The sequence below is a fragment of the Streptopelia decaocto genome (genome assembly GCF_964273445.1).
Source record: "Streptopelia decaocto genome assembly, chromosome: 3".
Classification (NCBI taxonomy): domain Eukaryota; kingdom Metazoa; phylum Chordata; class Aves; order Columbiformes; family Columbidae; genus Streptopelia; species Streptopelia decaocto.
In genome coordinates, this window is record NC_138656.1 from 50309437 (window position 1) to 50322764 (window position 13328).

Consider the following 13328-nt stretch of genomic DNA (forward strand, 5'->3'; position numbering starts at 1 on the left):
TGGACAGCAAAAGCACCTTTTTTTTTCTTGCTTACTCCCCACTTAGCTTTTTTCTACTTCTAGCCACAAGAAAAGATTAATAAGGAGGCTGCTGTGAGTCCTCTTTTGAATGCAGTGATAATCCAAAGGTTCTCAGGTTATTTGTAACGCTGGAGCTAACTGAAAGCTACAGCAGCAGTGTGCTGCCAGAATGAACGTGTGAGCTCCCAGGCTGCAGAAGCACAGTTGAGGAGCGCATTAATAATGGTGAGATTAACGACCCTCTGCAAGGTGCATTGCTGCCCTGTGTTTATCCGGCATGTTTGTGGGGTGCTGCAGGTTGCAGTCCTCTGCAACCTTCAACAGACCCGCTGTGCTTAGCAACAGCTCTCTTGTCGCTCTAATTACCTGGTGTGATCACAGCACTTGTAATGGGTCAGGATTTGCACACAGCAGAAGACACTGCATTGTCTCTAGTAGTGGCTGTCGCCTGATTAGAGTCAGCCAGACACTTCTTGCTGATGAGCAGGCAAAAAGAATTGTCACTTATTGGCAGATAGCAGCCTCTGTGAAGCTGTGGAAGGACGAGAGTCTGTGGGAGTAGAAAGAAGCTCAGCCTTCAGCAAAAACAAACGGCAGAACTGGTTTATCCTGGTCACTTAAAACTGAATGCGTCATTACTCACCAAAAGAGGAACAGTTCCCTTAGCATGTTATAGTCTGTATCTGTTTTACTATATCCCTTTGAGAGCAATGTTATTGCTAGTTGGGAATCATTGGTCTCTTTCTGCAGAAGCATCTGAAAAATTTAGCCCAAGCTGTAACGTTGACTTTCGTAACCAATATCTGAGTTGCTGTACCAAGGCTGTTCTCCCCGAACTGTGTTTTGTATCCTAAGGGGTATCCCTGTCATGAATGTCCTGAGAGTGATGCAGTTGTCTTCCGACAGTATTTTATTTTGCAGTTCTGTCTCCAGCTGCAGGCAAGGTCTCAGAAGTGAATTCTGCAATGGCCGGGAGGTAGTGGTACATGAACACAAATGTGCCTTGGAGGCCTAGACTCTTGGTGCCAGTTGGAACTGTCTGCCTGGCAGACCCATTTTATAGCAGAAGCAGGGAGGGTTGTATTCGTGGTCTTTTCCAGTAATTGGTACCTGATGGCTTAACAATGTAAAAGGAAGTTTTTTCTGTAAATCAGAGGGATTTATTTACCATTGTGATCGGATGATAAAATCACCTTTTCATATTGCTCCTGCTGCTGCTCCTTTTCCTGCTGTTGTTACCTGAAGCAGCACAGGTAGTGTTTGAGACATTGTTTTTTTATGTGGCAATTTGGCAGCTCACCGATACTCCTTAAGTAGGAAGCTTATTGCAGTCCCTGATAGCCCATTGTATGTAGATGGCTGTTGCAAAGGGCCGATTTCAGTACCTGATAACATTCCCTTTGTTAGCATAGGTGCAGATAGCACAAGGTATGTGTAAACTTTCTGTGATAATAGAGAGTGGAGAAACTAGGAGGTCCTTTTACCTGTACGCTCTGCTTTGTTTTCAGAATGTCGTTTGTCTTTGGACAGTCTCTGCTAATAGTGGTCTCCAGTAAAGCACTTAGGAGCTTGTATGTAACTGGCTGTTCAGGTGGAAAGAGCCATAAGATTAATGCCACATGGCGGTCAGGCTGGGGTGAAAGCATTGTAATCGCTCAGACCCTAAGTCTCGGATCCAAGGAATCAGTGACCAGTGTATACATAGCTCTGCTGGTTCAGCTCAAACACTTTCAGTCCTAAATAAACGATGTCTCCTCTTTATACTGAGAGTGCTGAGCCATCCCCTCTTGCTTTGCTGTGCAGCAGTTTGGCTGTTTATACTCCTAATAATCATCACATTGTGCTAGTATCTAACTACTGGTCTGGGACTAGGAGCCCTTTGTGAAACTACTTGAATCAACACAAGGCAGTCCCTGCTCCGGAGGTTAAATGCACAAGTAGTTTGAGGGACAAAAGATTCTTTTGAAAATTGGCTTTTAGTTTCATAGGACACATGGCAAGAGATTTACGTACTCACCTCACAACTGCTATTTAAAACTTGAGGCTAATATTTTGGTGTTAAAGCAGTGAATGAGTCCGTCAAATGCCAGTATTTGTATGTGACAGCAGCTTCTTTTTTTCCCCTTCTCCTGTTTTCCCAATCTCATTTGGCTTCAAAGAACCCGGTGTTAGGTTGCCTTTCAAGTTTTGGTAACTTGTGTTGAAGAGCACAACTTTGTGCTCTATTGAGCTGTCAACAGTAGTAAAAACGGGAATGTTGGTTGTGTATGCAAAAGGAGAGCTTCTCTTGGCTCTTAAATGGAGAAGTAGCTCTTACATGTCTAATGCTGAAGGCGTAATGGCATCTGGGCTTATGATGTGGGTCTGGTAGTTAAGTATCAGTTATAGGTGAGAGAAGTATTTAATTTGAACCAAGCATAAGTAGTAACAAGCCAGCTTTGATTCTGCAGGAGCTGTTGTATGTCTGTTCTAGAATATGTGCACAGTGCTATTATATTAGAAAACCTGTTTCCATGGGTCACGGTACAAACTGTGAGTGAGTCCTTGGTGGCTTGACGGTGTCCAAGTGCAGAGTGTGGACTGAAGGGCTGGAGCATGATGTGATCTGGGCAGCAAGGCTGTTGATGCCCATGGGCTGAGATGAGTGGGAGGTGAGGAGAGCACAAGCCAGCAGGGATACAAACAATGTGCAGGATTCTGCCTGTGTTGATTGTGCCTGTTGATGGAGCTGCCAGGCAATCTGGCCTTTCAGCCTAGTGCCTAGAACCCGTATTTTGTTATTTGCTTGTTTCTTCTTCTTTATATTATGAAGACAGGCCCTTATTGGCAATTTCTACCATTCATGTAAACTTTAGTTGTACAATTCTTCATTTCAATCCATAACCTATATAACTCAGGTGTACAGCAGACTATATATGGGAAATTTTTATGCCCCTACCTGCTGTGCTGCTTATAGAGCTTGCTGTGTGCTACTAACCCCAGGTAACACATGAGAAGAAAACCTGAGATGTGAGAGAAAAGGTGGAAATCCTCTACTCTGAGCTGAAAGATGTAGTACTTATTTGTGGAGGTGGTGGTTTTCTTGGATCTAAAAAATATTCCAAGAAAGAGATTACATTATTGACTCTTTTGATTTGTGTTAGCTCAGCCCTCCCTCAGCTCCCAGCACCCTGGCAGGCAGAGCAGGTCCTCAGCAACCTCCCGCATCTTTTGGCTGATGGGTAATGGTGGGCAGAAAGATGACAGGAGCTCTGTTACCTTCTGTGGTTTGCAGTGCAGGGGTGCCTCAGCTGACAGCTTCTCTTTCCTGCTCTTCTCAGGGTGGGCTTTAACTCTCGCAGCTGGTTAAGTTAGGCACAGTTCTTGCTTGACTTTTTCTCCCCTTCCTTGCAGTAAAAAACTCTTAAGTTCCCCTTACTCTAGTTATATTTAAAACAACAGTGGAATAAATCCTTAAACATAACGGTGTCACTACGGTAGGTGCTGAGGCTCCAGGAGAGTTGTGGAGAGGAGGCAGGCACAGAGGCACTCCATTGCTTACCTCCACTTTGCTTCCACAGGCTTGGCAAATGTGACCAGCCCCTTCTCCTCTTTATACTGAGGATTTATACTCTTTATACTTTATCCTCTTTATACTTTATACTTCTCCTTGCACCTCACCTTCCCCAGGGTGCTTCCCCAGGGTACTTGAGGACAGAAGGGCAGTGGCAGCTTCTGCCAGAGAACAAAGGAGAAATAAGAAAAAAATCACTGAACTGTTGAACTAGGTATTTTTTGGTGTCTAGGCAGTGGCATTCTTGAAACAGGATGAAATCCTCACTGTGCTCTGTGGTTGCTGTAACAGGTGCTCTTATTTATGCTCTGTGTCCGCCTCCAGATGCTGTTTCTATCCTTTCTGGTTAAAATCTTAATAATTTCATGCTTACTATTGTGTTATGATCCCACACTGCAAGCTACATGTTAGATCTTCTTCTAGTCTTCTCTGGGCCATTTAAATGTTCAGAGATGTTTTTATTCTTTTCTATTTGTGAGAGTGAAATCCTTCACCTGTCCGAGTTGTGTGCATTTCCAGTCACAGACTAACAGTATCAGTGTCAGTGAGCTCCCTAGGAGCCATGTCCCTTTCTGGGCTGGTCCTTGCATCCCGGAGACCTGAGGGCAGCCCCACGGGCAGCCCAGCTTCCCCACTGCGCCACTGTTCAGCTGTTGCCGTGGCACATCATGTGTGACTCATCTCTGGTATCCTGTTACCACTTGGACTTGTAAAAACTGTCACGTAATTTACTGTCGCACTACAGAACACAGTCTGTCGTTGACTGGCTTGTTTTCAAGTGCTGCTATTTTAAATGAACAAAATACACAGTGCCATTTATACAAGCAAATAAGACAGAAGAAAATAGCTGAGGCGGGAAGGCACCTCTGGGTATTATCTAGTCCAGGGATGTCAAACTTCTCCTAATGCAGCCCTGGGCAGCCTTGGCCTTCTTTCCCATGAAGGCATCTACCAGAAAGCCCAGGTTCTTCTCAGCAGAGCTGCTTTCTTCCCTATCTTCTTACTTAAATAAGACTCGGCTTTTTCAATTTGCCTTACTTACAGTTACAACATTTGTTCAGTAGTCTGTGCTCCACTACAGAACAGGTTGCTTGAAGCAGAAGAGAGCACTAGCTATTTAAAAAGGGGTGTTTTTGCATGGTGTGGTAATGTCAGGTTTGCAGCTGGACAAGCGAGCAACTGGTAAAGCAGAGTGCAGCACTGGTCACCAGCTGACAGCCCGCTCCTGTTCAGTGCTAAAGAGCAGCAAATGCCGGGACACGGGGTGTCGCATCAGCCCTGCTTTTTTGGTGGTTGGTACCTGGTCATGGTATGAAGCCTCTGGATTCTCTTGATGATCTTGGGCTCTGACTTGACAACAAAGAGTCCTTTGGCTGGTGAGGAACTGTTCAGGTCATCTTAAACAGGTAAAGGCTGATGGGAATGAGACCTCTGGAGCACATCACAGGACTGGCTCTTTTCACCCTCAGTCAGCAAGACACATTCTGCACAGAGGGCATGTGTTTGGGACTCCCCGGTAGGTTTAGATCTGAAAGATGTGTTGCAGTCCTGGGTATGTACAGTAGCTGAGCAGAAGTTTGGGGAATAATAGATTTTAGGCAGCTGAGCCCCTTTACAAAAAAAAGCTGCAAGGGGAGGGCTTAGGCTAAGTTGTGTTGTTGTGTTTAACTTAAAGTCACTTCAGGCACTAGAACTAAATTATATTAAAAAAAAAATCCATGTGCATGGTGAATTATTACCACTAAACCCACTATTGAAGTATTTTAAATTAACCTGCCCTCTTATAATGGACTGTTTCATGAGCTGTAGATTAAAAAAAAAAAAAAATCCACAACTGATTTACTTTTTTAATCAAGATTTAAAGTGCCTTTGCACTGGCTCATGCTCTTCTAGACAAGGGGGCTGTTGAGAGCAGGCAGAATTCCCTTCTCCTGTCACACCCCACCAGCAGACGTATCAGTGTATTTTGTCACTCAGCACCTGGGAGCCGGGTAACACCAGCAGCACCCACATTTCACAGCCAGCCTTGTCTAAGGGTTAACAGGGCTGGGCATATTGTGCCTGTGCCTCTGTTGGTTCCCGAAGCATCTTCCCTGCTGGTTGGAAAGGACGTCTGGCCTGAGGCTGGCGACCCAGGACCTTCCTTAATGAGATACCGTGGGCAATTTAAATGCAGTTTGGGTAGGTACCTTTAATGCTGTGCTGCTGTAAGGCTGAGAGCCCTGCTGGTCTCTTTCAAAACACTACACCTGTACAGATCTTCAGTCCTTGTCTGCAAGCGGCTTCTAACTTTATTTTGATGCATTTTGCAGCTTCTGTTGGTGTCAGATGGATGATTGGCGTCACAGAAATTAACAAGGGCTCCACCTATGGCAACAATGACAACAAGCAGAAACGAAAGTAGCGTCTTCAGAGACTGCTTCAATCCAAAGGGAACAAATGCAACTTCTGAAAACTCTTAAGTGCATATCATGGTCCTTCAAGCGAGATCAGAGGAAGGGTAGGATGAGCAATCGCCATGCATATCTGATTTTGTGCTCCTGTTATTTTTTCTCTGGGGGTTTGAGCTGGATGACACACTTGAAAGATGCACTCCTTCGTATACTCTCCACAGCAGGTTTGCATTTGTTTGGTTGGTTTTCCTATAAAATGTCTTAAGCTTTGAAGAAAAAAAAAAATCCAGTGTTCTTGTATGATGAGACTCTACCTGGAAACTAATCAGAGGTACAGGCTTTATCTTAACTTGCTCTAAGGAATGGGTAAATGTCAAAAGATTGTTACAAGATGATTAAAATTGATAGTTGTCTAGATTACACGTTAACAGTTTAACAACCATAATCTGTCAGTGTTTAAATGCAGTAAAGATGCACTGCTTGGTTATACCAGTATTGGACTGAAGCAGCTCTCCTGAACTGGCAGAGTTGCAGTAGAGTTTTATTACATCTAGAACTGAATCCCACAGTGTGCACCACGTGGGCCCTTTGAAACTCCAGCCAGACCCCGGCTAAGGGCCGGCTTTGTTAGGTCGGAGCCTTGCAGTGGCATAACTGGGAGTGGAATTTGGCCTTGTGGCCTGAGCAGAGCTGTGTTACCCACTGCCACATCTCTCCCGAGGCAATACACCAGAGGGATAGCTGAAACCTGTAATTTTTTTGAGAGTAAATGCCATTTATAGTTTGAAAAAACTGAGGTAGTAAGTTCCTTTCAGCTTTAAACACTGATTTTAATTCTAGGCCTTCCTAACAATGGTGGAAACAAAACTGGGTATGCTGTAACTAAGTAATGCAAAGCGTGCATTAAAAGGTAAGCCCCCTACTGTTGTGATCCCAATTAGTCTGCTTGTCTGTCTTTTCAGATAAATTAGTTTACATGGTGCCTCTTAACAGTCAGCCTGAGGTAATACTTAAATTATCTTTTACTTTTATTCTGGGGAGAAGAGGGGAAGTAGCAGAGAGACCTGGGGCAGTCGTATGGCTTGGAGTTTTTTACGTCTGTCTGGACTTGCTTTTACACCCTTCTGAATCAGATAAAACTGGAGTCAAGCTCCTTAGGAAAACGGTTCCTCTGACGTTACTGGTACTGATTCCAGGGAAAACACCTATTGTTTTTAAAACTTAAAGAGTTAAGAATATGCAAGTTACTAAAAAGAGCTTGAAAAAAAAAAAAAAGGAAAAGGGATTTCCAGCTCGCAGCAGTTACGATTGAAAAAACCCCAAGCTTTAAAAGTCTAAACATACTGGTACTGAGCAGTGAGGATTATGATTGGCACTTCCAATTATGGTACATTTTCATGGCACACGGGACTTAACTGCCATAGTCTAGCAATGAACAGCCTCTGTGCCTCTAGACAAGAAAAGCAGCAGTTTTAGTTGTATTAATAACAGCTGGTATAAAAAACATTTCTCTTTTCCTATAATAAAGCTGAAGCCAGAAGAAACAGGGGCTAATACAACAGAATATGAATCAGTCCATGAAATATGCATTTGCTGTTCAGTACATCATCAGATCATCTAGAAACAAGTCGCTTTAAAATGCAACACCTAAAGAGCAGTTGTAGTAGTACTTTTAGCACGGGGCAATAAGTAAACTTTGAGTGGCGGCAGTAAAACATACAACATGAAGGAAGGAATAGGCCTTGTGAAGTATGAGGGTTTTTGGGGTTTTTTTTCCAGACCTGTTTTGTGTACACATGTATTCTCTATGCTCTCTAGCTTTCTGGAATAGTTTATATGATGTCAAGAACATAAATATGAGCTGTAGTGTAGTTTTTCAACACATGAAACAGAGCCTGAGATCAGAGAATACTGCCACCCTTATGAAGTTATTCTCTTAATGAAGCACATGCCCAGCACCTCGACTTACTAAAACAATCTTAACAGTGGAAAACTGAGTAGTAAACTTGCAGTAGTGTCTGAAGGTCCAGCTGTCCCACAGTAATGCATCAGGCATGTTAATGAGCTAGACCTGAAGACACTGTACACAAGGACTTAGAAAATGAGTAGGGGGTGGGAGAGAGAAAGGCCAAGCTGGCATTGCACTGTAACCCTAACCTGGCAGATACAGTGGGCTTTTCTCAGGGTGGTAAAAACCTAAACGCACAGATGAGTGGTTCTGAGCAGCAAATACATATTCATGTAGTGAGCTTTTTTTGCCTTTTTAAAGACCCACTGATTTAATATACTGTAGGGGCACATTTAACATTCCTTATGAATCTTAGTCCTTTCTAACTGCATGCAGTGCCAGTTCTTCTAGAGGAAAATACCAAACATACGTATTTCTGAAAGAGTGTTTAGACTATTTCATACTCATTTCCCTGAGACCAACCTTTAGACCAGGCTGAGGGCCAAACACACCACTCCTGGATCCATCCTCCTGAGCACTTCTAGATGTCCCAGCACACAAGGACTGCACTACTGGGCCCTTCCCACCTTCACTGGCAAATGGAGAAAGTGTAATGGTACTTGCTAAAGTTAAACTAGTCCAGTTCACTGTATTAAAAGAATGACATATGTAATTAGGAAGCAGTGTTTGCCCCTCATCCCCACAAGCAACTACTGTATGTTCTACAACTGCCTTAAGAAAAGTAGTCTTAATGTTTGTTTATATAAAAATAAAAGTATAAAAAGCTAATGTGCAGTGAACGAGTTTTCTTTCAGTTGGCAACATCAAACTAGCAACAGTTTACTTTTCACCTTCATCTTGACTCCTAAAAGCTGTCTGCAGTTCCCGTTTGTGCACAAGGGCACCCGAAACAAGGCAAATGAGGACACAAACTGCTCAGGTACTTCTGCTTTATAGCCAGGCTTGCAGGGGAACCTCAGGTACTTTCACAGCCAGTTGCTAAGGATGACAACATACTTCCCTTCCTATTGTAGCTGAAAATCAAGACCTGAAGAGAAGGGAAAGTTGTCATTTGAAGTCATCACCGTATTTTTGAGAGCCTAGATGATACACTGCACAATGAGGCTTATGCTTTTCTAGATGTAAATAGTAGGTTTTGTGATACCTTCTCAAGAGCTCACCTAACCAGCTGCTAAAGCCCACACCTGTAACCAAGGGTTTGTGGATCGAGACAGGACTTTAGAATAAAATGAAACATAAAGTTCCCCATTTTAAGGTCTCAAGCTGTAACAAGAATATGTAAGCTTGCAGTAATGCTTACAAGTAACAATTTTAAGTCATCATCTGCTTGTAATAGCAAGCCAAACAAAATAGTCCGAATAGATCAAGTGATGCAGACTGTTTCTTCTAATTGCTAACCACTTCTACTCTCCATTTTCTGAGACTCATGACAATTGGCGAGTGGTAGGGAAATCAAAGTCAGAAATTAGTTTTAAAAAGCTAACAGTAAGTTCTTGTTTTTGCCAAACAGAACACAAGAATAATCTTAACTGATTCTCCTCCAGGCCCCAGGGATGCCACGCGGCCCATTCCCTGTTCGCAGCACTCACATTCAAGGAGACGGTTATTTCAGACCACGACTCTGTCCCTTCTGTACCAGGGAGTGTCAGGAACTGCACGCCCCCATGTTTCCTCAGGAGAGGATGGAAGGGGGGACCTCAATTCTGTCACCACTTGTGCAGTTTAAGATGCTTCTTACACATCTTGAACTTGACAAAACATAGACTACTGCAATAGAAGTTAGGTTAGCTTAGCAGCGTTAAACAAGCATTGAAAAAAAGTTTAAAATGTGACACAACCCAATATATTTATTTTTTGAAGAAAAACCCTTCACCAACATCTTCTAAAATAAACCATTTATTGAGAAAAAAACCTTTTTTTAAAATTTCATTAATCAGCCTTGTGCATAACAAATCTGAAGCTCGCCAAAAACCAAATAAACAAAAAAAAACAGTAAAAGTTCACAGTCAGTGCACTCAACAAACAGATTAAAAAACAAGGTCCGTAACGGCTGATAACACTACAGCATTTTTCTGAACCTAAAGAGTTCAAAAATACTACATATTAACATTACAGTTCTCAGTCAAATGAGAAACAGGAGAAAGAACAAAAAAAGGTATGGTCCATATACAGTAGTAATGGCACTTTCACTGAAACATGCAGCTTCTTCCAACTTGCGGACACTGTCACGTGAGCAACATGTGCCAAGTACAACATACAGGAGCAGCAGAGAAAGTGACGCTCGTCACTTGTGCAGTCTTCGTAAGTTCAACTTTTATACTGTTTCTCAGCACAGTCTTTATGTAAATATTACATACAGTAGTGATTAAAAGGTATCTTGCCAGAATAAAAAAGGCCAAAGACTGAATAACTTCATTCTTCATCTGTGCAAACCTGTGAAGGGGACAAAAGGCAATGAATTCACTTGTCTCCCTATTACAGCAGGAAGATGACAACAGATCAATTCTTTCAGCACCTTCACTGAACACCTTTGAGGGCTTTTTCTTTCTCCCTTGTTACGCAGGTAACAAATTACAAGTGTTTAGATGTGAAAAGCTTATTCTGCCCTGTCACTGTGCCACTCTGACACGCCTAAAGCAGCATTCTGCCTCTGGGATGGATGGGATTGGGCTGCAGGGGCCCTGATGACAGGGATGGGTATGATGAGCCCAAACACACTGTTACTGAACCACAATACCAAAGTGAACAACTTTATGCTAGAAAATGGGACAATTCAATAACCTACTGTGCACCTACTTCTTCAAAAAGGTAGTTACTACTACACTTAAGTTTGTAGCTGTGAATATTTGCCTATTCTTAAGAAAAGAATCAAACTATAGTTCATGCAAGAACTGCAGACTGTTAGGCCAACTGCCAGATAAACATTCCATATGAACTTAACATTAACTGTGAACTTAAAAAAAGCAGACCCTTGCAGTGAAGGGTGGTAGAGTTCTCAAGAATGTGCTTGTTTCACTTTCTATGGAGGGGACCCTTATCTCTAGATGATAGAAGTCTGCATACATACTCCCTAAAGTTTCAGGCATAGAGCCCTTCAGATTGAATTAACTTCCACTCAGTTGAAGCTTAACAAGTCTTTTTAACATAAAGATAATGCATCCCAAAACAGCAATGGAAGTTTATTGCATGGTGTGCACCAGGTTCTTTTAGTCAAATGTTTGTCAGCAACATAATGTGCTTCTGAAAAGTCGCCAAACCTTGTTTTCTGGACAGCATCAACTCGATACCTGGACAGCCTCCCACTGTGACACAAAGCCCTGTGGCACAGCTGCAAATGATGCAGCCAACTAGTAGCTGTTTCTGATTCCTGTCTACAGTCTTTGTGGCCAAAGCCATGGGACAAACCTTGACAAAAGGATGATCGAGGAGCTGGCTGGCCGTCCACCTCATCTTTGGGTCACTCTCCAGGCAGTGACAAAGGAAGTCTTTCCCTTCTGGGCTCACTTTGTCAGGAATAGGAGGTTTATGGCCCATCCCCACTCTATACATGATCTGGAAGTTGTGCTCGTATTCATGCCAAGGCCTCTGCAACAGGTAACAGCATTGCTAAGTTGCAAGGTTTAGTGAGTGAGTAACTTGCTATCCATAGAGCATATATTTCTCTACTCCAAAAAAATTAAAACCTACCCCAGTACTTGCAGATTTAAGTGTGACATATTTCTGGGAGTGGGACCAGAATTTGCAGAGAAACTGCTAAGAACAGTTTGCATTCAATCAGCATGTGGAACATCCCTACCTTGCCAGTGACCATCTCTATAACGACACAGCCCAGGCTCCAGATGTCTGCTGCACGTCCGTGCCCTTCTCCTTTTGCTCTGGTAATTACTTCTGGAGCCATGTATGCTTTGAAACAACACATACAATGTCATCAGTTCATGCAGCAGGAGGAACAGTATACATTCAGTGATTAGCTAGGCAAACTAAATGCTTTATAATACATCTGTAGTGAATCACCACTATTTTTGCTAAGTTTCGGCATTTGCTTGCTTCTTGTTCTTTGACACATTTGCAGTGTAACTGTCTTTCAGTTTGAAAAGCGACAGTGAAAATGCTGGTACATGTACATGCTTTCGGTTATCTTTGGTTTTGAAAAATAGCTTAAGCAGCTGTTTAGTAAGAACAGCACTGTTTCAGTAAGGCTGCAAAGAAAGATACAACCCCAGAAAACACAAGCTGCAGCATCTTCATAAAAGTTGCCAGGCAAATAAAATTTCATCTTTCCAGTTACATCATTCACTGATTGTTTTGGCTTCTGGATGTAAAGCACATCTGGCTAGCTACGGTAAAATCCAAGTTTCCCTGAAACATACCATTTTACTCCAGCACAAACTTTGGCAGAGGAATTTTCTTCTCTGGTAACCAGACAAGTATCTGCCTGGCACATGGTTCCTTACCTGCGGTCCCCAAAGTACTGTTCACTTCCCCAGGCATTGTCTGCGTGTTGTTCTTCAGTTTCACTGAGCAGCCAAAGTCTCCTAGTTTAATCAATCCAGATGAGGTGAGAAAGATGTTGGCTCCTAGAAAACACAATGAAAAACAGTAACACTTGTTAAACTAGTGCTGAATTGAGGAATGAGGATTTCCTGATATACTCTTGGAAGTTACACAGTAGATAACAGCTGAATTTGCACTTAGATCTTTACCTGTGGGTTAAGCATGGAATATTAGCAATGTTCCCCAAAGGGCAAATTACCAGTAGCCAATGGGATTTTTGGTGGGTTTGTGTCTACACTAGATGTACTGAAAGTTGACAACAAGAAAAACAAAGCAGTACAGTGGGCAAACCCATCAGCTTTCCATACATGCTCATTATGAGAAAATACTCCTCCAGGAATTGATGAATTCCAGTGCTTATCCTTGTCAATGTTGCACTGTAAAAAAACACCTGTCCTTAGGGAACGTCCTGTCCTGGCAGAGGCCATTGCTACGTATCTCCCACTGGCCATCTTTTCGGTTCTGCTGAGCCAAGACAGGTAACATCACACAGCTGTGTCATCACAGCAGACTTCCAAAACAGAGCTTATAGCGTTTTATTACATGTCCTACCAAATGCCCACTCCTATTGTGCTCTACTTCCAGAAGAATTTCTGGAGGAGGGCTGCTGTTACAATCGTTGGCTACACTGCCAGCTCACAGGAGAAAAAAATTCCTTAGCAGAGTTGAAAATCTCTGAGGGGAATGTGCAGTTGGCTTCAAGTCACTTGCTCTACATGACACTGCAAAATAAGCCAAGTGGCTTTGATAACCAGGTCTTCTTTAGTTCAACATCCTGCCAAAACATGTTGACAGCCAACAGAAAAGAGGAAGAGTAGAACAAGCTCACTATACATTT

At 42.8% G+C, this 13328-nt stretch overlaps 2 protein-coding genes across 6 annotated transcripts in view; one reads left to right on the plus strand and one right to left on the minus strand.

The window, feature by feature from the left end:
- The window catches only part of AGPAT4 (1-acylglycerol-3-phosphate O-acyltransferase 4), an 80845-nt gene extending 72149 nt beyond the window's left edge, over positions 1-8696 (plus strand). The window contains exon 9 of the mRNA XM_082048879.1: positions 5887-8696. Coding sequence (XP_081905005.1) covers positions 5887-5978 — 92 coding nt within the window. The 3' untranslated portion in view covers positions 5979-8696. The remainder of the gene's footprint in view (positions 1-5886) is intronic.
- A 1060-nt stretch (positions 8697-9756) lies between these two features.
- MAP3K4 (mitogen-activated protein kinase kinase kinase 4) overlaps positions 9757-13328 on the minus strand; it is a 69116-nt gene continuing 65544 nt past the window's right edge. For 4 of the 5 annotated variants that reach the window (XM_082048587.1, XM_082048586.1, XM_082048589.1 and 1 more), the window contains 4 exons: positions 12391-12513; positions 11733-11839; positions 11342-11521; positions 9757-10369 (listed from right to left, as the gene is read on the minus strand). In XM_082048587.1, coding sequence (XP_081904713.1) covers positions 10349-10369; positions 11342-11521; positions 11733-11839; positions 12391-12513 — 431 coding nt within the window. In that variant the 3' untranslated portion in view covers positions 9757-10348. Of the gene's footprint in view, positions 10370-11341; positions 11522-11732; positions 11840-12390; positions 12514-13328 lie in introns of those variants that run through there. The other variant, XR_014183641.1, reaches the window with a different exon arrangement.